The sequence below is a fragment of the Oncorhynchus masou genome, chromosome 31 (genome assembly GCF_036934945.1).
Source record: "Oncorhynchus masou masou isolate Uvic2021 chromosome 31, UVic_Omas_1.1, whole genome shotgun sequence".
Classification (NCBI taxonomy): domain Eukaryota; kingdom Metazoa; phylum Chordata; class Actinopteri; order Salmoniformes; family Salmonidae; genus Oncorhynchus; species Oncorhynchus masou.
The window spans coordinates 3,481,954-3,509,119 of record NC_088242.1 but is presented as its reverse complement, the minus strand read 5'-3'; the positions used below and the strand labels follow the sequence as shown (position 1 = coordinate 3,509,119).

The 27,166-nt window shown below is 42.5% G+C and overlaps 2 protein-coding genes and 1 pseudogene across 3 annotated transcripts in view; all 3 read left to right on the top strand.

The window, feature by feature from the left end:
* The first annotated feature begins 561 nt into the window (after positions 1–561).
* Positions 562–5,597, top strand: LOC135523357 (CDGSH iron-sulfur domain-containing protein 1-like). 2 transcript variants are annotated; one of them, XR_010452821.1, is made up of 4 exons: positions 562–868; positions 3,106–3,308; positions 3,584–4,178; positions 4,793–5,597. XR_010452821.1 is itself a non-coding variant. In XM_064949978.1 (3 exons), the coding sequence occupies exons 1-3, from the start codon at positions 841–843 to the stop codon at positions 3,671–3,673; spliced, it is 321 nt and encodes a 106-aa protein (XP_064806050.1). In that variant the 5' UTR covers positions 562–840; the 3' UTR covers positions 3,674–5,597. The 2 variants fall into 2 exon arrangements, 1 of the variants encoding a protein (XP_064806050.1); XM_064949978.1 differs by having other exon boundaries at positions 3,584–5,597.
* A 4,605-nt stretch (positions 5,598–10,202) lies between these two features.
* On the top strand, positions 10,203–15,933 carry LOC135525093 (CB1 cannabinoid receptor-interacting protein 1-like; annotated as a pseudogene).
* Positions 15,934–18,546: 2,613 nt separating this feature from the next.
* LOC135523356 (calcineurin subunit B type 1-like) overlaps positions 18,547–27,166 on the top strand; it is a 64,294-nt gene continuing 55,674 nt past the window's right edge. The window contains exon 1 of the mRNA XM_064949977.1: positions 18,547–18,753. Within this exon, the coding sequence (XP_064806049.1) occupies positions 18,751–18,753 (3 nt within the window). The 5' untranslated portion in view covers positions 18,547–18,750. The remainder of the gene's footprint in view (positions 18,754–27,166) is intronic.

Below are 27,166 nucleotides of genomic sequence, written 5' to 3'. Positions count from 1 at the left end.
CGGAGCCCTCTGCATTGTTAAACAATTTGGGAGGCGCATGGCGATGTGGTATGGAGCTTGAGTTGGCCTCTGCATGCATCCGGAGGCTACGCAATTGCAACATACGAAGCATCTGACCACATTTGTCAGATCGAGCATAAATTGGCTTTGAAGCCTGGCCTGTTATATTGCAGGCGTTATGTTGAGGATAGGAGGACATTGGGTGTAAACACATTTTCGCTTGTAATAATTTTGAGCTCAAATGACAGGCATATCCCAGCTCCCTGCAACTATGAGTGTAGAAGCCAATTCAAAGCCAAGGTATGCCTGATCTGTACATGTGATCGGAGACTCAGTATGATAATGTGACCTAATTGTGGAGCCTCTGGAGGCATGCGCCTCCCAAATTTGGTAATAATATGGAGGGCGCCGTATAGCTCCGCATTGACATTATCAGTTGATGGCAGGTGGGGGCGGGAGGTCCTGCATAAACACAAACTCACTTCCTTGACAATGTCGATCACCACAACTCTGCGCTGCTCAGCGAAGCCCAAGACGTGTGGATGGCCTGGTTTCTGCAGAGGCCATATCACCTAAACGCTGCAGGGCCAATGCAGACCTTCGGATTGACCATGTAATGCCTTTTAGGCTATAAAATATTTCAATGTGTAATTCGCACTCCGACCTGAGAAAGGCAGCAAACCAGCGTCTAGTCTGCCGGAACGCACAAGAAAAATAAGTGCGTTTACATTTTCAAACATCTTAAAGTATGTGCCATTTACTACGCATTATTTAAGACATACAGATAGTTAGCGACGCTTGTTCAACAGGACTGCCAGCATTCGTTCCAAGTTACAAGCCATGAGTTCAAACGTTTCCTTGTCAAAAGGTAAATATGCCATGTTAACTATCCAAAAATATCACTTCTATTAGCTAGTTACGTACATACGTTGCAACGAAAACGGTTGTTATTTAGCTAAATATTTCCAAATAATGCGGACTATTTTTATGACATTGGCTAATGTAATATGTAATGATTTTTTTTGGCGATGGACATAACGTTTGCATGCCTGTCATTTCGTAAAACTGCGACCTTGTATTATTGCCTACTATTAACCTGCCATGTCAGATGGCTGTAAGAGTTTGTTAGGCCGAGAAGAGTATTTTTGTACAAGGTTATACCGTATATCATTGGCATGTTTTAGCTCGAGCCTTATAGGCCCCATTCATTCCATACAATTCAATTCCTGTGTCAACATTTTAAAGCCACAAATGTGACGACTGCAAGAGATGGATTATTTACAAAGGCAATGCAATACCTTTTAGGCTAAATATTCTGTCCTTCCACTTTATAACCCAGCAGAGCTAGTAGCCTTAGTTCCCGAGGCCCAGTGCTATTATATTACACACGTCTTTGGATGTAGTAGGGGTCTTCTGTATGGGGGGAGTTTTGTTTAAGAGCCCCGACACTCAGCCTGGGTTTATAGACTAGACGTAAGATATTTAACGTATCCGAGACACTCAATGAGTATATGTTGTGTTTAGTATGGTGACATAAAATACTCTTCTCGACATAACAGATGATGAGTTAGGGCGAAAACGAAAGTAGGGTTGGTGTAAAACGCGAATATCTGGCAACCCAAAGGTTCCCGAGTTCAAATGTCATCATGACCAAACTTTAGCATTTGAGCTAATTAGCAACTTTTCAACTACTTAGCATGTTAGCTAACCCTTCCCCTAACCATGTTAGCTAACCCTTCCCCTAACCATGTTAGCTAACCTTTCTCCTAACCATGTTAGCTTACCTTTCTCCTAACCATGTTAGCTAACGTTTCCCCTAACCATAACCATGTTAGCTAACCTTTCCCCCAACCATGTTAGCTAACCCTTCCCGAACCATGTTAGCTAACCCTTCCCCTAACCATGTTAGCTAACCCTTCCCCTAACCATGTTAGCTAACCCTTCCCCTAACCATGTTAGCTAACCCTTCCCCTAACCATGTTAGCTAACCAACCATGTTAGCTAACCCTTCCCTAACCATGTTAGCTAACCCTTCCCTAACCATGTTAGCTAACCCTTCCCCTAACCATGTTAGCTAACCCCCCTAACCATGTTAGCTAACCCTTCCCTAACCATGTTAGCTAACCCTTCCCTTAACCATGTTAGCTAACCCTTCCCCTAACCATGTTAGCTAACCTTTCTCCTAACCATGTTAGCTAACCCTTCCCCTAACCATGTTAGCTAACCCTTCCCCTAACCATGTTAGCTAACCCTTCCCCTAACCATGTTAGCTAACCCTTCCCCTAACCATGTTAGCTAACCCTTCCCTTAACCATGTTAGCTAACCCTTCCCCTAACCATGTTAGCTAACCTTTCTCCTAACCATAACCATGTTAGCTAACCCTTCCCCTAACCATGTTAGCTAACCTTTCTCCTAACCATGTTAGCTAACCCTTCCCCTAACCATGTTAGCTAACCCTTCCCTTAACCATGTTAGCTAACCCTTCCCCTAACCATGTTAGCTAACCCTTCCCCTAACCATGTTAGCTAACCTTTCTCCTAACCATAACCATGTTAGCTAACCTTTCTCCTAACCATAACCATGTTAGCTAACCCTTCCCCTAACCATGTTAGCTAACCTTTCTCCTAACCATAACCATGTTAGCTAACCCTCCCCCTAACCATGTTAGCTAACCCTTCCCCTAACCATAACCATTTTAGCTAACCCTTCCCCTAACCATAACCATGTTAGCTAACCCTTCCCCTAAACTAATTCCTAAACTTAACCCTTAGCCAAGATAACGCTAGGCTCCGTTAGTCCATTATTGGGCTAATGCATCTGTAAAGTAAAAAAAAACATAACTTAAACATGTACTGCTCTTCCTACCATAAAACAACAAATGGTTTATGCTTTCTAAATACTGTGCAAGTGTGTGTGTTGGAACAGTCGGGAAATACATTTCTGCCTGAACTGTAGTTGTCTTAAGTTTTGTAGGGTTTTAACATACTGCTTTAACACTGAATGGTAAGCTATTTCAATAGTGTTGGTGATATTTTGTTTGTTGTATTGCAGTTGGAGGCATAGCTGAAGTAGATACTGGATCAGTCTGTGTTTCTGTTTTACAGCGGAGTTGGCGGCAGCCATCGGTGTGACTGCAGGAGCTACAGCTGCGGGCATCCTCCTCTTCCAGTACCTCTCCAAGGGGTCAGGGGTCAAGCCCAAGGTCAACTTGGACCTGCAGAAAGACAACCCCAAAGTGGTGCACGCTTTCGACATCGAGGACCTCGGGGATAAGGCGGTGTACTGCAGGTGTTGGAGATCTAAGAAGGTAGGCTCGCTGTCAATTTTATGCTCTTTGATTTAGTTTCTAGTTTCACAACTTCTCGCTATACGTTGGAGCCATGTCTTAACCACAAGAAAATTCATAGACATGTGACATGGTACGAGGTGGTTGTGAGGAGAGCTTCTTTTTGTTTGTAGCATATGCCTTTAACAAACGGTAGGCTAGTAAAGGGGCTATGTTATTACTCGCATTTTGACCGGAACAAGTCAAGCAATTGAAAGATTTGTTCGGTGTATTCTAACAATGTTTCTCGCCCTTAGTTTCCCTACTGTGATGGTGCTCATGCTAAACACAACCAGGAGACGGGGGATAACGTCGGTCCTCTCATCATAAAAAGAAAGGAGGCCTGAATCCAGTCACTCAATCATCCTGTCCATGTTATTATTCCATGATTGCTGCTGACATACTGATGCACACAAGTGCTCTTCGCTACAGAAAGGATGACAGTGGTTGACAGTACACTTGGTAGTTGCTCTGAAATATGGTGACCAAATCCAGTTTCGGCTATATTTATTTTATTTATTGATTGAAGCCACCCTTATCACAGGACCAAGCAGTTATCATTTTTTTGTTGTTGTGGAAAATGACTTTGTAATCATACCTAGAATAATGGTCGATATTTCACTGGGATTACCAAGGAAACAGGGGTGTGGACGTACTGTAGAGCAAAGTGCCACGCTGGTTGTATCTATTTAATTGAGCTGTGGTGTCTGTGCTGTTTAGAATGTTTGTTTTTGATCAATGTTTGCCTTTCTTTTATACTGTAGACATCATCAGAGCGACAGCGTAGCCTAGTGGTTGGAACGTTGGACTAGTAACCAAATGGTTGCAAGATCGAATCCCCGAGCTGACAAGGTACAAATCTGTCATTCTGCCCCTGAACAAGGAAGTTAACCCACTGTCCCTAGGCCGTCATTGTAAATAAGAATTTGTTCTTAACTGATTTGCCTAGTTAAATAAAAAATAATACAAAATAAATAAATCAACTTATCTGTCCCATTATAATACCATAGAGATCGCAATGTATCCATCCCATTATGGCACCTGTGAGTGTATGGGCAGTGCCATTGAGAAAATCTCCATTTTGAAGTCCATTTTCTTCTTCTGCTACTTCTATGAGTTGGTAAACAAACTGAAAGGGTTCACACTGCCCCCTAGAGGGTGTTGTCTGAACAGGTATGAAGCCAAGGCTGGTGATTTAAAGCCACCTGGAGTTATGGAATGTTTGCGCACAAATATAATTCATTGGCTGATCCCGCCTGATGACCTGGATGGAATTATGTGAGACTTCCTTAACCCATAGGAAGTCCCACCCAGTTGACTACTTAAAAATGGTGTAAGTCCTCAATGGCAATGTCCATGCTAAAACGGGCTTTTGGGGCAGTAGAGTCTTCTATCGTTCTCTATGGTTGAGTTTTTCCTGACCACGGGACTTGATCAGGGATATCTCTGTACCTTTTTTATTGCAGCTGTAACTAGGGGCCCAGAGTTTTTCCATGGTCAGGAAAAACACCCGGGCTACTGAAGCATCAAGAAAACGGATGAGGTGTGACTTATTTTTTGATTCAACTTGTGAAATCGATTGTAAAATGGTGTCACTTTTCAATGGATTTTAGGTTAAAGGTTCTACATCATTCATATCTGCAAATGAAGCCGTCGTAATGATGTACCATGTTGATTTTTAAGTCTGTGTTAACGGTGAAACAACAAGTGAAACTTGTGCCATCCATACTACATACCAATTGGATTCCTGGGTTGTGTTCAGTGGGAGAAAAAAAACCATGTGATGTTGTGAAACGAGGAGGTAGCTTATTAGAGAAACACTCCCAAGTTTAGTTTTTGTTTAAAAAAAGGTTTTGCTACGTTTTGCCCTACTTAACACAGCCCTGTAGCCTACTGAATGTTTTAGTGGCTGAAACTGAACTTTGTCAAGCAGCACTTCTGGTAACTAGCTTTAATAATTCACTGTTCTATGTAGTTGCAGTGTTTCCCCAAACTCTATCTTGGGGGACCCCAAGGGGTGCAGATTTTTTTTTTTGTCCTGGCACTACACAGTTTAATCAAATGAATCAGCTTATCAACAAGCTTTGACTATTTGAATCCGCTGTGTAGTGCTGGGCCAAAATGTGCAATCCTTGGGTTCCTCAGGACTGAGTTTGGGGATACGCTGACACTAGTGTGAGAATGTTAATGTCTACAGTCTGTGACCTTATCTACAATATGTGACTTTATTTTAATCATTTAATCATCCAATAAAAAAACTATACAAATGTTCTTCCTTCTGCCAATTAAATAATACATGTGTTTTGTGGGAATCAAGTCTTTTCTAATCCAGTTTGACAAGTAGATGTCACATAGCGCCCTCTATTGCTAGACACTTATTGACAAATTCAGCCAGTTCAAACCAAAATAATGTATTAGATTTACTTCTAATGAACAGGTAAACCAATCAAAGGGACTGAATATGAAGTGTGGACATGAAGCATTACTCCTCTCCCCAGGTGAGCTCATTCAGAACTACATCTCTGATTGTAGTGTCGGCCTAGTGATGCTTACCTGGGTCAAATTCCTTCGAAGGTGCTGCTCTTCATTTGGTATGTCTGGTAGCCTACAGTGGAACAAATGAAAATAGACAGTGATAGTGGAGCCTTGCCTTGATGACCAGTTTCAGCACCATGGACAATGACCATTGCTTTTGACCTAGAGACCCAGTCGGTGTTAGATTTGCTTTGATTTATTAGGATCCTCATTAGCCGATGGCGACAGCTTGTCTTCCTGGGGCCATCTTGGATGGCGACAGCTCGTCTTCCTGGGGCCATCTTGGATGGCGACAGCTCGTCTTCCTGGGGCCATCTTGGATGGCGACAGCTCGTCTTCCTGGGGCCATCTTGGATGGCGACAGCTCGTCTTCCTGGGGCCATCTTGGATGGCGACCGCTCGTCTTCCTGGGGCCATCTTGGATGGCGACCGCTCGTCTTCCTAGGGCCATCTTGGATGGCGACAGCTCGTCTTCCTGGGGCCATCTTGGATGGCGACAGCTTGTCTTCCTGGGGCCATCTTGTCTTCCAGGGGCCATCTTGGATGGCGACAGCTTGTCTTCCAGGGGCCATCTTGGATGGCGACAGCTTGTCTTCCAGGGGCCATCTTGGATGGCGACAGCTTGTCTTCCAGGGGCCATCTTGGATGGCGACAGCTCGTCTTCCAGGGGCCATCATGGATGGCGACAGCTCGTCTTCCTGGGGCCATCTTGGATGGCGACAGCTTGTCTTCCTGGGGCCATCTTGAATGGCGACAGCTCGTCTTCCTGGGGCCATCTTGGATGGCGATAGCTTGTCTTCCTGGGGCCATCTTGGATGGCGACAGCTTGTCTTCCAGGGGCCATCTTGGATGGCGACAGCTCGTCTTCCTGGGGCCATCTTGGATGGCGACCGCTCGTCTTCCTGGGGCCATCTTGGATGGCGACCGCTCGTCTTCCTGGGGCCATCTTGGATGGCGACCGTTCGTCTTCCTGGGGCCATCTTGGATGGCGACCGCTCGTCTTCCTGGGGCCATCTTGGATGGCGACCGCTCTCTTCCTAGGGCCATCTTGGATGGCGACAGCTTGTCTTCCTGGGGCCATCTTGTCTTCCAGGGGCCATCTTGGATGGCGACAGCTTGTCTTCCAGGGGCCATCTTGGATGACGACAGCTTGTCTTCCAGGGGCCATCTTGAATGGCGACAGCTTGTCTTCCAGGGGCCATCTTGGATGGCGACAGCTCGTCTTCCTGGGGCCATCTTGAATGGCGACAGCTCGTCTTCCTGGGGTCCGACAAAAGGATGGCACGACCCTGCCAACCTGTGGGGGAAAACAACCTGTTGTTACCTAGGTTACCCCATTTGGCTCAGAAAAAAACTTTACCTTTTTCAAACAGTTTTTTTGTCTGCTTGTGTTAGTAAATTACAAAACTACATTTCAGGAAAGTACAACATGTCTAAAGATTATATTATTCATAATTATATATCATGAGAGGGCAATAAACAATAACTAGTAATGCTGCAACAAAAGGTTAATCTCCCCATTCCGGTAAAAATAGTTAAATTGCTGAGGTGTCACTTTTGAGGACACAAGCTCAAGTACAGGTACAAATATAAAAATATGAACATTTGAAATATTATATATACTTCCTATTACACAAAACTGTATGAATACGGCTTGAAATGATTTGTATGCTTTTTAAATATAGCATAATCAAATAACTAATATTTATCCTTAACTAAAATACATATTTGTATGTTTAGTGTTAGAAAATGTGCATATTTTACAACGGTCTCTTGATCAAAACGTCTGCCCCCATTGCTGTGAAGGCATCACACAGCTCTAGCTTGACTTCCCGAACTCGTCTTTCGTCTCATATGAATCGTCTTGTCTGTCTATGACAAAAAAGTGGTCTTGTTTAAAATATATGAATTATTTTAGATTAATGGCTATAAATCGATCTCTGGAATGTGCTACCATGATGAAACCACTCTACTGGAATACCAAGTACATTTTGCTCTGCCCAGAGTACCCTTTAAAGTACCCGTGAGGCCACAGGGCTCTTCTCGCAGGCTCTCATTCCCTATGTGGGAGCATTGCAAAGGGTAGGTGGGTATTTTTTAACCTGGCTACATGTACATTAAATAACACAGCAGCTTTTTCGGCATGTTTGATATCTCTGTAAACTTGAAAATAAAAGAGAGCCGCACACTCTAGGAGCTCAGATGCAAAAATTGAATTACCAACGTTTCGACAGCCAAGCTGTCTTCATCAGGGTGTAATCACAAACACTGCGGGATGACTCGCTTATATAGGGTTAAAAGACACACAGGTGTCTGTAATCATGGTCAAGAGGGGCCTAATATCATTGGTTAATTCTCAAATATTAAAATGGCATACAAAGAACAAATAGATAGCATACGATCATAAATGCATTTGACTACACAAGCTTACAAACAATTACAATGGCAAAGTCACAATAATCACAAGAATGGCTTCACATCAAAGTCTACGTTGAGACCGAAGGGCGCAAGGGTCTTTAAGTTAAAGATCCAGGCAGCCTCTCGTTTTAACAATAAATTATCAAGGTCACCCCCTCTCCTAGGGAGGTTGACATGTTCGATGCCAATATAACGCAGAGATGAAATCGAGTGGCCTGCCTCCAAGAAGTGGGCCGCAACTGGACAAGTAAAGTTTTTACACCTACTGGTGCTACGATGCTCTGAGATACGTAATTTTAATTCGCGCTTTGTTTTACCTACATAATTTTTAACCACAAGGACAAGTTATAAGATAAATAACTGCCTTAGTGGAGCACGTAATAACACCTTTGATTGGGATCGATTTCCCTGTTCGTGGGTGTTTGAAGGATCTAAATTCATAAATACCATTGCATTGAGCACAGCCGTTACATTTGTAATTTCCATCCAGTAGGAGCGCAAATAGACGTTGTTCAGGAATATCTTGGGCTGGTAAATCAGAGTTTACCAATTGGTCTCTGAGATTTCTGCCCCGCGAGAATATGACCAAGGGAAGGTCCGAAAACACATTACCGAGACTGTCATCGGATTTTAGGATGTGCGAATGTTTGTGAACAATTCCCTTAATTTGTTCAGAGCACTTTGAATAGCGGGTAGTTAGAACACAAGAATGTGTCTAAATAGGTGTGCGTTTCTTTTTCTTCTAGATGATATCTCTGTATAACCCCAAAAAAATCGACAACAAAGTTGCCTCTTTTACAATGGGGTTCAATAGGAAAGACTGTTGGTTTTCCCCAATTTGTGGGCGTGATCGAAGAGAATTCCTTATTATTCATGTGATATTGCCCGAGAAGCGGCGTTTGGAGGATACAGCGCCTTCGGAAAGTATTCAGACCCTTTGACTTTTCCCACATTATGTTACATTACATCCCTATTCTAAAATGGATGAAATAAAACAATTTATTCAGCAATCTACACACAATACCACATAATGACAAAGTGAGAAAAAAAATCTGACATTTTTGCAAATGTATTAAACACCAAAAACAGAAATACCTTATTTACATAAGTATTCAGACCCTTTGCTATGAGACTCAACATTGAGCTCAAGTGCATCCTGTTTCCATTGATCATCCTTGAGATGTTTCTACAACTTGATTGGAGTCCACCTGTGGTCAATTCAATTGATTGGAAATGTTTTAGAATGGCGCAAACCTGTCTATATAAGTGTATATTGACTGGGACGATAGATGGGTTGGTTGTTTAGCAACAAAAGCGACGTGTGCGCAACTATGGGACAAAACAGACGGGGCTGGTTTAGATTGTTGACAACATGTATTTCATTTCCAATGTTTATTGAAAACATATACATTTGCACTTGTCTCTAATACATCCTTACAATTGTTGGGTAGCTATCTAGCGATTTTTGTTTTGTCATATTAGCATTGATATGAAATCAGTCAAAACGCCTGAAAACAAGACATGGTTTAAAAGAACAAGATTAAAATAACTGAAAGGAGTCACGATTTCCCAAATGACAGTTTATTGTCATTGTTGCTATCTATCTGGCCATCCTGAATCACAACTCACGATTTCTGCCCCACTGAAGCGTCCGCATCGTTGTCGTGATGTTGTCAGCGAACCCACCTATGACTTCACCATTTGAGACGGACTGCTTTGCTTCCCTCTATAACCTCCTGCTCTCTGCGTACACGGCGTGCAAATTTCAACTGTCTTTTAAAATCAATAGGCCTATTTGAATCATTTATTTATCAAATTACAAAATGCAGGTTTATTATTTCTCTACCGGGCCAAGTTGTTTACCGGGCCAAATTGTTTTAGTCTTGATCTCCTAAGATTACGTGTATAGGAGGATTATGTGTGTGTGTGTGTATGGGATTATTCACGAGGACAGTGGAAATTACTTTAGGCTCTGCCTCCAGCGATGAGTTTTTACGTTTTAAACCTGTGCTTTCACGACACAACAATATTCTACATCGATAGTTCTGTTGGAAATCCGAAGTGGCCACCGTTTCACACCTGCGCCCATCTCTTGTCAACTCAGGTAGGATTGGATTTGAGCACAACCTCATCCCTCAACTTCGAGAAGAATGGCTCTCGAACTCGTCAAAATCGGAATATCATTGAAAATGCTACCAAATAACAGTGCTGTGTACTTCAAATCGGACGGAGCGAGATTTGGCCAAACCAGGACGATTAAATTGCTAACGGGTCAAAGTACAAGGTTGAAGTGGTTGTCAAACCTGGGGATGTGGAGGCAACGTAAGTATGGTGGTGTGAAACGTATTACAGATAATCAGGCAATATTCTTCTGATAACCTATATAGTGTCTATACACTTCAATAGGCTATATTTTGACACCGCCTGTTAATGTTTTGACTACATTGTATTATCCAAAATCTACATTATATCAGTGTTTCATAATGTGAAATAGAATCGGTGCATACATTATTATCATATTATGTCCCTGCTTTAATCTAATTTACTAATATTATTAAATTGGTAATTAATTAAGAACTATGATAAAAACACAAGCCGTACGAGGTTGAAGGCGACACGTCAGAGCGCATGCGTTTCACTCGAGTTCCCACTAGATTGCCAAACTGCAAAGTCAAAATTGGCTTTAAGAATATACATTGTAGAACTAGACCGGGCTTCCAATTTGGCCAGATAGTGACGACCGTGACATTGGCTAGAGTCCGGAGGGTGCAGGGAGACAGAAGGCGCAGCCAGATTGTGTCAAATCCACTCCCGATTAAGTCCTTCAGCACTTCCTGCAGTAGACCAAACATGCTCTCAAATATGGCGAGCTGAGTTTGTGTTTCAGTCTTTTTGTTATTAAAAATGGATGGAATAATAAATTACACCGATGATCTATATTTCACCCCGATTTTGTAGAGCAGTCATTCGGCAGTTCTCTTTACTGTCAGCTGCAATGTCAAAACAACCACAGGCCGTTTCCCCCAGTTACGCAGTCATCACCCATCATGGTTATTAGCTGATTTGGCTGGTCATCTATAAACGTTTGAACGTCTTGAAAAAACGATCTGGTCTGCATTTGGCCACATATGTACCCTTAAATCTCCACTCGGTACAGTCAGAAGAGGACTGGCCACCCTCAGAGCCTGGTTCCTTTTGAGGTTTCTTCCTCCTATAGGGAGATTTGCTGTGCTTCTACATCTGCATTGTTTACTGTTTGTGGTTTTAGGTTGAGTTTCCTGTTAAAGCACTTTTGTGACAACCGTTGATGTAAAAAAAAAAAAAAAAAAAGGGTGTTTATAAAATAAATGTTAATGATTGATGATCTCTCCCTAACTGTTGTGACCCTGTCCTGGTCGTCAGCACCATGAGTGTAGGTGGAGTCCAATTCCCCTTGGAGCAACAGTCTAGAGACCCCCAGTGTGTGGTCTACACTGGCGTCTACGACACAGAGGGCGTGACACACACCAAGAGCGGAGACAGACAAGCTGTACAGATCAGCATACAGGTAGTAAAGGGAAAACTCAGTTTGACTGGAATTTCTTTTGGATTTCTTTATGATTTTATTAGAATCCACATTAGCTGACAACACATAATGAAAAATACATTACAGGCAGAATATTTTACAATTTACAAGTAGACAAAACAATTAAATAGATAAGTTAATTCAGAGCAGTTTACCAGTCACATTACAAATACTTTCTGATATCTACATCAACAAGCCTGGTCCCTGATCTGTTTGGTATCTACATCAACTAGCCTGGTCCCAGATCTGTTTGACATCTACATCAACAAGCCTGGTCCCAGATCTGTTTGACATCTACATCAACAAGCCTGGTCCCAGATCTGTTTGATATCTACATCAACAAGCCTGGTCCCAGATCTGTTTGACATCTACATCAACAAGCCTGGGTCCCAGATCTGTTTGACATCTACATCAACTAGCCTGGTCCCAGATCTGTTTGACATCTACATCAACAAGCCTGGTCCCAGATCTGTTTGATATTTACATCATCAAGCCTGGTCCCAGATCTGTTTGACATCTACATCATCAAGCCTGGTCCCAGATCAGTTTGATATCTACATCAACAAGCCTGGTCCCAGATCTGTTTGACATCTACATCAACAAGCCTGGTCCCAGATCAGTTTGGTATCTACATCAACAAGCCTGGTCCCAGATCTGTTTGACATCTACATCAACAAGCCTGGTCCCAGATCTGTTTGACATCTGCCCGAGTTGCGCGGCGTTCTAAGGCACTTGCATCTCAGTGTGAGAGGCGTCACTACAGTCCCTGGTTCGAGTCCAGGCTGCATCACATCCTGCCCGGATCGGGAGTCCCACAGGGCGGTGCACATTCGGCCCAGCGTCGTCCGGGTTTGGCCGGGGTCCCAGATTGTAAATAAGAATTTTGTTCATAACCGACTTTCCTAGTTAAATAAAGGTTCAATGTAAAAATAAATGTTTAAAAAAAAATCTAGCCTGGTCCCAGATCTGTTTTGTATGGTAAAGCCAACTCCTATGGTTGTTGTCATGCCATGACCATAGGTGTTGGGGCAAGACCGCACAAACACATCTGGGAACCAGGCTATGCATGGTCCATATGAGTCCAGTAGGCTTTAGAGTATCAGGAGGCAAATGTTCATGATGAAAATCTCTGAAGCTTCGCAGTTTCATCCACAGCATTTATTTTCACTTGCCCTTTTTCTTACTAGCATTGACTTTTCTTATAGCTACTTTGAGGACAAATGTACTTACTACTGTATGACTGTGATAAGTGGTTTTCTCACTTAGTTACCTTGAGATTAATGCATCAACTAAATCGATCTGGATAAGAGCTTCTGCTAAATTACTAAAACGTCAATAAACATTTGTAAGAGTTAATCTCAGTATTTGCTGTGATTAAGCGTGATTAATCGAAAATTCAGAATTTGATCAAATTTAGCTGTAATTTTATGATTTTTGTATATATAAAAAAACATTACAAGAATATTGACGTTTTGATTTTGTCCAAAGTAACAGTAAGCAAAATCAGGTAAATTGATAAAACAAATACAATCAACAATGTCCTTAATTGAACACCATAAAGTTAAACAGGCATGAAGCTAAATAAACACTCCTCATATTACAGTGCCTGAATAACATATCAATGAACATTGATGGCTAAACAGTAAGCAGTCCCAGGTAGAGCCTGAAGCTAGCAGTAGCCATGTCAGGTATGCTATACGGCTAGGATAAAGCACCCATGTGGTAAAGGCACTGCCACAGTAGCATACAATCATACCAGCATCATACGTCCACACCAGTAGCATACGATCACACCAGTAGCATACGATCACACTAGTAGCATACGATCACACTAGTAGCATACGATCACACCAGTAGCATTCGATCACACTAGTAACATACGATCACACTAGTAGCATACGATCACACCAGTAGCATACGATCACACCAGTAGCATACAATCATACCAGCATCATACGGCCACACCAGTAGCATACGATCACACTAGTAGCATACAATCACACTAGTAGCATTCGATCACACTAGTAGCATACGATCACACCAGTAGCATACGATCACACCAGTAGCATACGATCACACCAGTAGCATACGATCACACCAGTAGCATACAATCATACCAGCATCATACGATCACACTAGTAGCATACGATCACACCAGTAGCATACGATCACACTAGTAGCATACGATCACACTAGTAGCATACGATCACACTAGTAGCATACGATCACACTAGTAGCATTCGATCACACTAGTAGCATACGATCACACTAGTAGCATTCGATCACACTAGTAGCATACGATCACACCAGTAGCATTCGATCACACTAGTAGCATACGATCACACCAGTAGCATACGATCACACTAGTAGCATACGATCACACCAGTAGCATACAATCACACCAGTAGCATACGATCACACCAGTAGCATACGATCACACTAGTAGCATACTATCACACCAGTAGCATACGATCACACTAGTAGCATACGATCACACTAGTAGCATACGATCACACTAGTAGCATACGATCACACCAGTAGCATACGATCACACTAGTAGCATACTATCACACCAGTAGCATACGATCACACTAGTAGCATACGATCACACTAGTAGCATACGATCACACAGTAGCATACAATCATACCAGCATCATACACCAGTAGCATACGATCACACTAGTAGCATACGATCACACTCGTAGCATATGATCACACTAGTAGCATACGATCACACTAGTAGCATACGATCACACTAGTAGCATACGATCACACTAGTAGCATACGATCACACCAGTAGCATACGATCACACAACAGATGCACTATCTTCCCAATAAGGACTGAAATGTGACGAATGGCATGAGCCTTAACAGCACCCATGTAGCCTTAGCATTATCATTAGCTGTGGGCTACAAACATGTATCATGCGAACAAGCAATTAGCAGGTTAGGCAGGTCATGCTAACAAACAATTAGCAGGCTTGGCAGGTCACGCTAGAAACATCTAGCAGGTTAGGCAGGTCCTGTTAACAAACAATTAGCCTAGCAAAGACACATACATGAGCACAAACACCAATCCCTGTAAACTGATTTTATTATCAACACTCAAATAGGGCCACATTTTATTTCACACACAGCAACAACTTGTTAGTTGTCAGCTCTGCTCCCATTTGTCCATTTCTCTGTCTTTATCAGATTAGCAAGGTCATTAGAGGACACAAAGGAGCAGTGATTGGTTCGTTGGCAGGCCAATCGTGGTCTGTAAAGGCCTTTTTTTAAAACAACCTCAAATGTCAACTTGTTTTTTGTTGTTGTTTTTTTTTCAGCTCACAGGAGGCTGGTGGCATCTTAATTGGGGAGGACGGGCTCCAGGTAATGGCTGGAGTGGAATCAGAGGAATGGTATCAAATACATGGTTTCCATGGTTTCCATGCATTTGATAATACCGTTCCATTTGCTCCGTTCCAGACATTATGATATGAGCCATCCTCATTTCAGCAGCCTCCTGTGATTTAGCTGTATAGATTGGATTTTCAATGTTTCCATAAATGAAAAACAGTGAACTGGAGTTAACCGATTAACTCTGCCGGTCCCATCATTTCCCCTTCCAGTTCCCAGAGGTGGGCTCGTTTGAAGTGGTGTGGCAGGTGAAGTACTACAACTACAACAAGAGGGACCACTGCCAGGGAGGCAACAGTTTCAACAGCATCGAGTACGAGTGCAAGCCCAACGATACGCGCAGCCTGATGTGGGTCAACAAGGAGCTGTTTATCTGATGATACCAACCAAAGCCTACACAGGCAGCATCAGGGTTGTGTTCATTAGGCACAAAAAAAACAGAAGATAACAGTGAAACTGTTACTACCTGTAATTAGCCAACAGAAATGCCTGTTTTTTGATTTCTGTTGCAAAATGTTTTCCTACGGTGTGCCCTAACGAACACGACCCAGATGAACATGAAATGAGAGCTGAATGACGATCAGCTGCTGGGTAGTGATAGACAGTGTGTATCAGATCCAGCCAGAGAGAGAGGGCTGAATGACGATCAGCTGCTGGGTAGTGATAGACAGTGTGTATCAGATCCAGCCAGAGACGGAACCCGTGTGCTATAGCATAACATTTATGTTAAATGAGTGTGTGATGTTTCATTTGCTGTATGTTGTGTGTGTGTGTGTGTGTGTGTGTGTGTGTGGTGTGTGTGTGTGTGTGTGTGTGTGTGTGTGTGTTGTATCTATGCATATATAAGAATGCTGTATGTTAATATGTACTCTGTATGTGAATGTTTACAGTTAGAAGATTTTTCAAAATATTTGGACTAATCCATGCATTTTATTTTATTTTATAGTTGTGCTGATTTTGACGAATCAGAATGTCATATTTCTGACTAATCAGAATGTCATATTTCTGACTAATCAGAATGTCTTATTTCTGACTAATCAGAATGTCATATTTCTGACCAATCAGAATGTCATATTTCTGACTAATCAGAATGTCATATTTCTGACCAATCAGAATGTCATATTTCTGACCAATCAGAATGTCATATTTCGGACTAATCAGAATGTCATATTTCTGCTGCTCCTTCTGCTCATGTTTCTTATTTCATTCTTAAAATATTTTAGAGAACTAAATATGCTAAAGGGCTATTATTAGTTGGGAAAACTGTCATTTACTGTGAGATATGTAGTGAAAAAGCAGCAACAGGTAAATGATCAGAGCATCGTGAAGTATACCTATGAACTTTCAAACATTGCGATTACTGGATGTGTTTAAAAAAAAAAAACGTTTATGGTAGATTTTACCATTTTGTGAAGGTATTTGAATAGTAAATATGTTTGGGATGACCAATGTGTGTTTTATTTTATAATTACTGTGTAAGTACTATTTTCCCATGTCATTTCTTAATATCTGGCCATTACTATACCATAACATATAGTTAAGTGCTACCTGGGTAATTGTGGTTTTTGGGTCAGTTGCATTAGCACAATGATCTTCTATAGGTTTGCTCTCTCAGAAAAACACCAAAGGAACAGGTTTTGTATGCTTTCATAGCTCCTAGTATGAGTTTGGGGACTTGCATGCTTTGGAAATGAAGTATGAAAACATTCACCACTGATGAATCTTGCATAAAAATAACTCTTTAAGGAAGTTCCGTAATAATTGGGTTAGATCTCTGCAGCTCAGTTGGTAGAGCATGGTGCTCGCAACGTCAGGGTTGTGGGTTTGATTCCCATTGGGACCACTTATTGTTGGCTGTGTGGGATTAGGCGAGATGGGTGAGAACTTTAGTGGTTAATGCTGGAGGATAGACCCCATAGGACCACCTGTCCCTAACGAGTGGAGGATAGACCCCATAGGACCACCTGTCCCTAACGAGTGGAGGATAGACCCCATAGGACCACCTGTCCCTAGCGAGTGGAGGATAGACCCCATAGGACCACCTGTCCCTAACGAGTGGAGGATAGACCCCATAGGACCACCTGTCCCTAACGAGTGGAGGATAGACCCCATAGGACCACCTGTCCCTAGCGGGGGTGGGGTGGAACTGCACACAAGATCCCCAGGGCCCTTGTGTCGCCTCTAAAAGAATAACAGTAGCCGTGCAGTGGGTGTGTAGAAGAGGGATAATCTTGCATGCACTGCACAGTTTCCGCCACTGAGTGGCACTGGTGCACATATGCAAACAGACATTTGCCAGAAAAAAAAAACAAAGCTCAGTTCCCCAAGATGCACTGTAATGTACCTCTCCCATAGAGGTAGAGGACGCAACATTGTATCTGTCTCATTATGGGATCTGTGAGAGCATGGGCAGCGCCATTGAGACCATCTCCATTTTGAAGTAGTCCATTTTCTTCTTCTACTACTTATTTTCCTTTCTATTTAATAATGAAAAAAAATGTTGACCTTTATTTAACCAGGCACGTCAGTTAAGAATAAATTCTTATTTACAATGACGGCCTAAGCCGGCCAAACCCGGACAACGCTGGGGCAATTGTGTGCCGCCCTAGACGGCTCCCAATCACTGCCGGTTGTGATACAGCCTGGATGAGTTGGTAAACGAACTGAAAGGGTGCACACTGCCCCCTAGAGGGTGTTGACTGAACAGGTATAAAGACAATGTTGGTGATTTACTGCCACCTGGAGTTATGGAATGTTTGCTCATGAGTGTAGTTCATTGGCTGATCCATCCTGAGGGCCTGGATGGAATTATGTGATCCTTCCTTATTAAGCCATAGGAAATCCCGTCCAGTTGACTACTTACAAAACGGTGTAAATCCTCAATGGCAATGCCCATGCTAAATGGGCTTTTGGGCACGAGAGTCTTCCATCTCTATTGGCGACAGTATAGCAACAAGATGGCATTGAGAATGTGCCGAAATGTTGAAAATAAAAGTTCTCTGTTTCACCTAATGCTCAAGCGGGATGAATCTGGCGGGGACATTCTGTCGGGGATGTGCATGTGAGCTGTCCAATGCCATTGTGCCCTTGAACAAGGCACTTCCCTTAAAACTGCTCCACGGCCAACCTTGTCTTCGTCTAATGTGGCTGCTACAGTGGCAAATGGCATTTCAGTCTCTCCGTGAACATAGACTGCTATAAAGGTAAGGAAACAAACAAGTTATTATGTAACGCAGAGGAGGGACTTTTATCTTGAAATGTAGGCTAGTTGGTGTCTCCTCTCCACACATCTCTTGTCCCTCCTCGGCGTTACTGACCCCGCCCTATGGGTCTCCCTGTGCCACTGCAGCGAAACCGACGTTAAAAAGAGAGGAGTTGAGTCAAAAAACAAGAACCTGAATATCACTAGCACCGTGTTTTTGTAATAGCGAGACCCCCTTTTTATATCGTTTTTTCTCCCCACGTCCTCATTTCCTGGTCAACCTATTTCATCATCCAACCGGCAAGATGGTAAGCAAACTGTCGCCACTCTTATTTTCACCCACCAATCAAAAGATAAACACAGTGACTATGGTAACATGCCTGAATTTGTATGAACTATAGCCGACGGGGTTTGTCGTGTTATTACCGTGTTATATATGTGTCACAGAGTAAAGAAACCGTTCCTCCCTCGCAATGAAGGAGGAAACGGTTTTCTTGCCAATGTTGCCTCTGTATATTGGTCAATGCTATGGCCGATATATGCCCTTTCTAGTCGTAACCCTGCTCACTCTAAACCCAACTTTATCCTGCCATAGATCAAAGGCAACGTCACAACAACAAAGTAACTCCATGTTTAAAAACCAATGTGCGACACTAGGAGATGAACACGTTACTTTGATGTTTCCCATGTCCGTGAGTGGCTAATTTGACTGCTGTCCGAACCTGCCCTAAAAGTCGAATCTGCTTTATAAAAAGACCAACGTTACATGGTGTTTACGTTGCATTTAACAAGCTGGACTAGACATGACCAAATCAAGGAGGGGTGATGAGCAAAGACCCCCCCGAAGCGTGTAGCCTACATGTTACAACACTGTTATCACCCTCTTTCATGTCGTGTTGCTACATTGTATCATTTCGTTAATAAAAAATAAAGACTACAAGGTAGCTACTGTCACATGCGAGCTAATAATTCATGTCTAATTATCAACCAAGTGTAGACACATACATAATTCTATGACGTACAAACCATTCTTCATATTTAATTGCATGTCATCCATAGGCCTAGGTTAAATACATAGATAGCACATTTCATAGGCATGTCAAACTGTTTTGGAATAAGACCTATTCCCTATTGGTAGACGTGTAAAACAGTCAACAGGCTACTTCATTGTCAAGGCTACAACAGCGAGCCTACTCTGGGTTATCGTTGAGTGAGGGCAGGGAAGGCAGAAGGCTGTTGCTTAAAAGCCTGGCAGCAGAACTGACCTGCTACAGGGACCATATGCTGCCTAGCAATCAAGCACCACCCACACACAGATCGACTGCTAGCACTAGCTAATGTAAGACAGATAAAAGCCGTGGCGAACCACCGGCACGAGATATGATCCACCCCGACTAGCTGCCTAGAGGCTCTGGCTGTGTGGTGCCTGCGAGACCAGCCCACTCACACCGGATTCAATCAGAGTAACTGTTGCATTGCTTCTAGCACAAGGAACTAATACAATTGTGAATAGGCCTATAAGATTGTGAATAGGTCTATTAGATTGTGAATAGGTCAATTCGATTGTGAATAGGCCTATTAGATTGTGAATAGGTCTATTCAATTGTGAATAGGTCTATTAGATTGTGAATAGGCCAATAAGATTGTGAATAGGCCTATTAGATTGTGAATAGGCCTATTAGAATGTGAATAGGCCAATACGATTGTGAATAGGCCTATTAGATTGTGAATAGGCCTATTAGATTGTGAATAGGTCTATTCAATTGTGAATAGGTCTATTAGATTGTGAATAGGCCAATAAGATTGTGAATAGGCCTATTAGATTGTGAATAGGCCTATTAGAATGTGAATAGGCCAATAAGATTGTGAATAGGCCTATTAGATTGTGAATAGGCCTATTAGAATGTGAATAGGCCAATAAGATTGTGAATAGGCCTATTAGAATGTGAATAGGCCTATTAGAATGTGAATAGGTCTATTCAATTGTGAATAGGCCTATTAGATTGTGAATAGGCCTATTAGAATGTGAATAGGCCAATAAGATTGTGAATAGGCCAATAAGATTGTGAATAGGCCAATACGATTGTGAATAGGCCAATAAGATTGCATGAGTCCAGGTAGACTAATTAAACATGCACCACCTCTATCATAACAGTGGCTCTTTCGACCAATCAGATCAGAACTTTTGCCACTTAATTGATATTTGAACCAATCATGGTTGTGTAAACGTAGATCTCTTGAGTCAGTCCAGGAATCCCAAGGATCAAATTAGCTTTGAAGACCTTCGTCCTAAACGCAGGATATCCGTGTAACGGTTTTCATGCGGTGAAAGAGAGTCGGACCAAAATGCAGCGTGTAGATTGCGATCCATGTTTAATGAACAAAACGTAACACGAATCTAAATACAAACACTACAAAACAAAGAACGTAACGAAAACCGAAACAGCCTATACTAGTGTAAACTAACACAGGAACAAGGACACTAAGGACAATCACCCACGAAACACTCAAAGAATATGGCTGCCTAAATATGGTTCCCAATCAGAGACAACGATAAACACCTGCCTCTGATTGAGAACCACTTCAGACAGCCATAGACTTAACTAGAACACCCCACTAAGCTACAAAACCCAATACCAACACACCACATACAAAAACCCCATGCCACACCCTGGCCTGACCAAATAAATCTATCGCTCTAAAGACTCTCCTTCCTCTAGTGGCCATTACCATGCACCTTCCTGTCTCCTCTCTTTTGTGTGTGTGTGTGTGTGGGGGGGGGGGTGCGCTTTGATGTGTGTTTTGGTGTGTGTGTTTTTTGTGGTGTGTATGTGAAATTTGTTTAAGCAGTGAGGATAGCACCTAGGATAGGATAAAGTAATCCTTCTCACCCCCCCCCCTTAAATGATTTAGATGCACTATTGTAAAGTGGCTGTTCCACTGGATGTCATAAGGTGAATTCACCAATTTGTAAGTCGCTCTGGATAAGAGCGTCTGCCAAATGACTTAAATGTAAAATGTAAATGTAAATGAAGATAAGCCCAAAATACCTCGACCAGGGCGTGACGATCCGCTCCAGTCCATGTGGGCCAAACAGTCCAACTGGGACTGAACCGTTCCATCCTGGTCCTCAGAATCTCCGCGGTCAGGCCGAAGATAAAACAGGGCCGGCTGCTTACAGTCTCTGTGCCTTTAGACTGTGCATTTACACTCAGGGCGATTGTTCTTTATTCAAATCAACAAAAACACCCACCCAGACCCTCCCTACAAGGTCTGTCCACGTGCACCCACAACTCTCAGACAGAATCATCAGTATAATATATGCCATTGAGCAGACGCTTTTTATCCAAAGCCACTTACGGGCCCAGGCGTGTGTAACATGTTTACTTACTGCTGGTCCTGGGAAACAAGCAAACACACTATCCTGTCATTGCAAGCACCATGATTTATCAAATGAGCTCCAGGAGTACCACATCAGACAGAAGGATGAAATGCAGCCTTCCTCTAGGAGCATTGGTTTGACACCCCTGTTCGAAACACACATGCTTGAGAGGATTTAGCCTGCTGATGTTGTTATTATTATTTTCAGACCGTTAGCATGTAATCCGTACCACACGGACTGGTACTCTAGCTTCTTTTCTCCTCGTGTGGCAGATACTAGCAATCGTGGTCTGACTGCACTGCTACATGCATTGAGACAAGAGAGACAGAATAAAACCTTAAAGAAAGCAAATGGTAAATATTTGACAAAACAAATCAAGCAGGAATCGTTGTAATCTATGAATCATTATAATGAAGTAACAATGATGCCATTTAGGAGACACTTTTATCCAACGTGAAAAACAGTAGTCCCATGCATACATTTTAGTATGGCGACCCCAACGGAATTCGAACACACGACAGGACCAGCAAAACATTACCAACTCAGCCACACAGGACCAGCAAAACATTACAAACTCAGTTCCACAGGACCACCAAAACATTACCAACTCAGCCACACAGGACCAGCAAAACATTACAAACTCAGTTCCACAGGACCACCAAAACATTACCAACTCAGCTACACAGGACCACCAAAACATAACCTTTTGATCTCATGTAGGGGTTCTCCTAATAGTCAAGACTGAAACCTCTATGACTGGGTTTGCACAGGCAGCCCAATTAGGATCTTATGCCCAATTATGGTCAAAAGATCTGATCTGATCTGATTTGTCAGAAGACACATTAGTGGCAAAAGATCAAAATTGGGCTGCCTGTGTAAACTTAAAAAAGAGAGGTCAAATTGAGCCAAAATAATGCCTCAAAGAAAGCAAATGGCAAAGGTACGACAGAACAAATTGGTTGCTTAGTTACTACTAGGTTTACTTGAATCAATAAGCCTTCAAAACATTGCATCATCATCATGACCTCGTGGCTTAGCGCTCCTCCTGAAAGCTCTAATTAGTATGACACATCATGGCAAACCCTAATATAGCGTATGCATCATCATCTCCCCGATAGGTCTGTGCTATAGTGTTACACTTTACATTAAGTTAGACTTCATAAAGGCTGTACAAAGGGGGTTGCAAGTTGTTTATAAAAAAATATATATTATATAGATTTGCGGTTGACATAGCCGCGGGAACAAGGGGTGCGGAGGGTTCTGCAGCACCCCCTGATAAATTGAGCGATTATTTTATTTAAATGAACCTTTTATTTCTGACAAAATGTATGAACTAGGCTTTTATTACTCCTATATGAGCGGGAAAACTGAGGATGGCATTGAGGATGTCGAGTATATTTTCATATTCTGGGGGACCACCAGTCACTATCAACTGATAGTGGCCTATATGGTTATACAGCTAATGCTGATGGACTGGAGCTGGTCAAACTGCTTGGCACGTCAACACATAGTCGCTGGAGGTTTAAACAAGGTCAAGAGATGCATGATGTTATTAAGATCTCCTGCATGTAGGGCGCAGACACACCAGTAGCGTTCAGGTGGCCGAGAGCACTCAGCACCTCTGGAAGTAAATTGTGAACTGAGTGCGCACCGATTTTAACGTGTAGAATCGCGCGAATGCTAGATCCACATTTCGGTGCGATGTATTGATAGCTTTTTTTAGGCTGCGTTTACACAGGCAGTCCAATTCTGATCTTATTCCACTAATTGATCTTTTCTGACCCTTAAATATCAGAATTGAGCTGCATGTGTAAACGCAGCCTTAGTTTAAACTTTCCAACACCCAAAGAAGTGCTTTCAAGTCTAATCAGGCTCTTCAGAAGGTTTTCAGCCTGCATTTTAAATGGATTAAATTGATATTATGTGTTATTGGCCCTATACACAATACCCCACAATGTCAAAGTGGAATTATGTTTGTTTTTAGAAATGTTTACCAATTCAATTAAAAATGAAAAGCTGAAATGTCTTGAGTCAATAAGTTCATATTCAGCCTCTTTGTTATGGCAAATGAATAAGTTCAATTTGCTTCACAAGTCACATAATAAGTGTCATGGACTCACTCTGTGTGCAACACTAGTGTTTAACATGATTTTTTAATGACCACCTCACATCTGTACCCCACACATACAATTATCTGTAAGGTCCCTCAGTTGAGCAGTGCATTTCAAAAACAGATTCAACCACAAAGACCAGGGAGGTTTTCCAATTTCTCGCAAAGGTTACCTATTGGTAGATGGGTAAAATTAATCAATACACCCAGTCACTACAAAGATACAGGTGTTCTTCCTAACTCAGTTGCCGGAGAGGAAAGAAACCGCTCAGGGATTTCACCATGAGGCCAGTGGTGACTTTAAAACAGTTACAGAGTTTAATGAGAATGTATCAACATTGTAGTTACTCCATGAATTAACCTGAATGACAGAGTGAAAAGAAGAAAGCCTGTATGGAATAAAAATACAGGAGAGGCAATATAGTCCACTACCATATCCTCAGTAACTTTCCATCTAGGTTGTCACTACCAGGTGGTTTCTCATTATCGATGGACAACGACATTTTTTCCCACCTCACCCACACTAACTTTACAAAACTCTAAATTGCAATGCTTTTCTTTCATTGTTAGGTCTGTTATGCATGAATATGATGGCTCACTGTTTGATGTTGGCATTTCATGCCTGAGTTTGTCCATTTTGCAAATTAAATAGTCATTAAAGTAATGAGCAACATCTAAAGGTTGTTTCTGCCCATAATTTAATTTAAAGAACTCCAAAACTTATTTTCCCCATCATTCTTTATATACATTATCTTGGTTTCATAATACAATTTCTTCCTACTTTTTCATCGGTTTAGTCACATAATTTCTCAATTTTACAATACGTCAGCCAATCAGATGTGCAGCCAGACTTATTAGCCACTCCTATTGCTTAATTTCTCTCAACCATACAGCTTTTCAGTCAATTCCCTATCAATCTACGGAGCCTTAACAGTTCTAACAGTCAGTTTCGTAATCAATAATTGGAAAAAACAATATCATAAATGCATCAAGTGCAGCGCCTGGGTGCTCCTCATTACACACATCACAGACCAGCAGCGCCTGGGTGCTCCTCATTACACACATCAGACCAGCAGCGCCTGGGTGCTCCTCATTACACACATCAGACCAGCAGCGCCTGGGTGCTCCTCATTACACACATCAGACAAGCAGCGCCTGGGTGCTCCTCATTACACACATCAGACCAGCATATATGGGTGCTCCTTTTTACATCTTCAACATAGGAATCACTAGAAAACCTGATATCCTTCATTTAGGCCACTATATGATGGTCACTACATCCAATGGGTCGGATATTACACACATCACAGACCAGAGTTCCTGGGTGCTTAGTACACACATGTGATCCATACGCTGGGTGTATGATACAGTTCCTGTACTGTTTATATACATCAGACCACCTGGGTGCTCCTGATTTGTCATTTCAACCAGATTACAGGCCCTGGTTACAGAGAGTGGGTGCTACCTCATTAGTGGACAGCATGAAAACCAGACTATATTCAGGTCTTTAAAAAAAAAGATAAATAGACCTGGGTTTGTTAACATCACATTTGACCAAGATGATACACACATCAGACCTGAACATTCACAGACCAGCAGCGCCTGGGGTTCATTGTGATGGCCTTTGGGTTTGGATCCACATCAGACTCCTGCTTTGCTAGAAATAATAAGGACATTTCGACCAGATAAACATCCCCTTTCCTCATTACCAGATAGATATCTTAATTTGCCTAGTTTTGTTTGATGTAGGGATGCATTAGCTGAACCAACAGTGTTGCCAGACTGTTAATCATGCCAAATGTGTGTTGTGGTCTAATTGATTCTGAATGAAACATGTATTATTGATGAACAAACCACAGCGCCTGGGGCTCCTCCACACATCACAGACCCAGCGCCTGGGTGCTCCTCATTACACACATCTCCAGCAGCGCCTCTCTGCTCCTCATTACACACATCCAGCAGACCAGACCAGCTCGCCTGGGTGCTCCTCATCACTCTCTCTCTCTGTCTCTCTCTCTGTCTCTCGCCTGTGTGCTCCTCATTACTCTCTCTTACACACATCAGACCAACAGCTCTGTCCCTGTCTCTCTCTCTGTCTCTCTCTGTCTCTCTCTGACCTCTCTTACACATCAGACCAGCAGCGCCTGTCTCTCTCATTACTCACATCAGACTCAGCAGCGCCTGGGTGTCTCCTCTCATCTGTCTCAGCTCTTTCTCTCTCACTCTGTCCAGCTCTCCTGTCTCTCTTACACACATCAGACCAGCAGCGCTGTCTCTCTCTGTCTCAGACCAGCAGCTCTCTCTCTCTCTCTCTCTCTCTCTCTGTCTCTCTCTCTCTCTCTCTGCTTCATTTACATCTTAAGAGGCATATTAAGATGTGAGCTTAAAACATCTAGACCATTGAGGAGATGTCTTATGTCTGACACAACCAGCCGTGGGTGCTTCTGACAAAGGAAATGTGTTAAGTCTGGAACAACCATCCTCCACACATCAGATGTGCAGCGCCTGGGTGCTCCTTTGTAACTCTAATCCTAAATCTCCTTTCTTAACCCTTACCAGCACTCAACCTGCATTTGACCAGTGTAGGCTACATACAGTGCCTTGCGAAAGTATTCGGCCCCTCATTGAACACAACAGACCACATTTCAGGCTTCAAACATAAAGATATAAAACTGTATTTATTTGCTCGACAACAAGTGGGACACAATCATGAAGTGGAACACATTTATTGGATATTTCAAACCAAATCAAAAACTGAAAAATTGGGCGTGCAAAATTATTCAGCCCCCTTAAGTTAATACTTTGTACACGCCACCGCCTGCTGCGATCACAGCTGTAAGCGCCTGGGGTAATGTTTTCCCATTCCTCCTTGCAAACACACATCAAGCTCAGTGAGGTTGGATGGAGAGCATTTGTGAACAGCAGTTTTCAGTTCTTTCCACAGATTCTCGATTGGAATCAGGTCTGGACTTTGACCTAACACCTGGATATGTTTATTTTTGAACCATTCCATTGTAGATTTTGCTTTATGTTTTGGATCATTGTCTTGTTGGAAGACAAATCTCCGACCCAGTCTCAGGTCTTTTGCAGACTCCATCAGGTTTTCTTCCAGAATGTTCCTGTATTTGGCTCCAACCATGGGTTCCAATTACAATTTCAACCATCTTCCCTGTCCCTCATTACAAAAGCAGGCCCAAACCATGATGCTGCCACCACCATGTTTGACAGC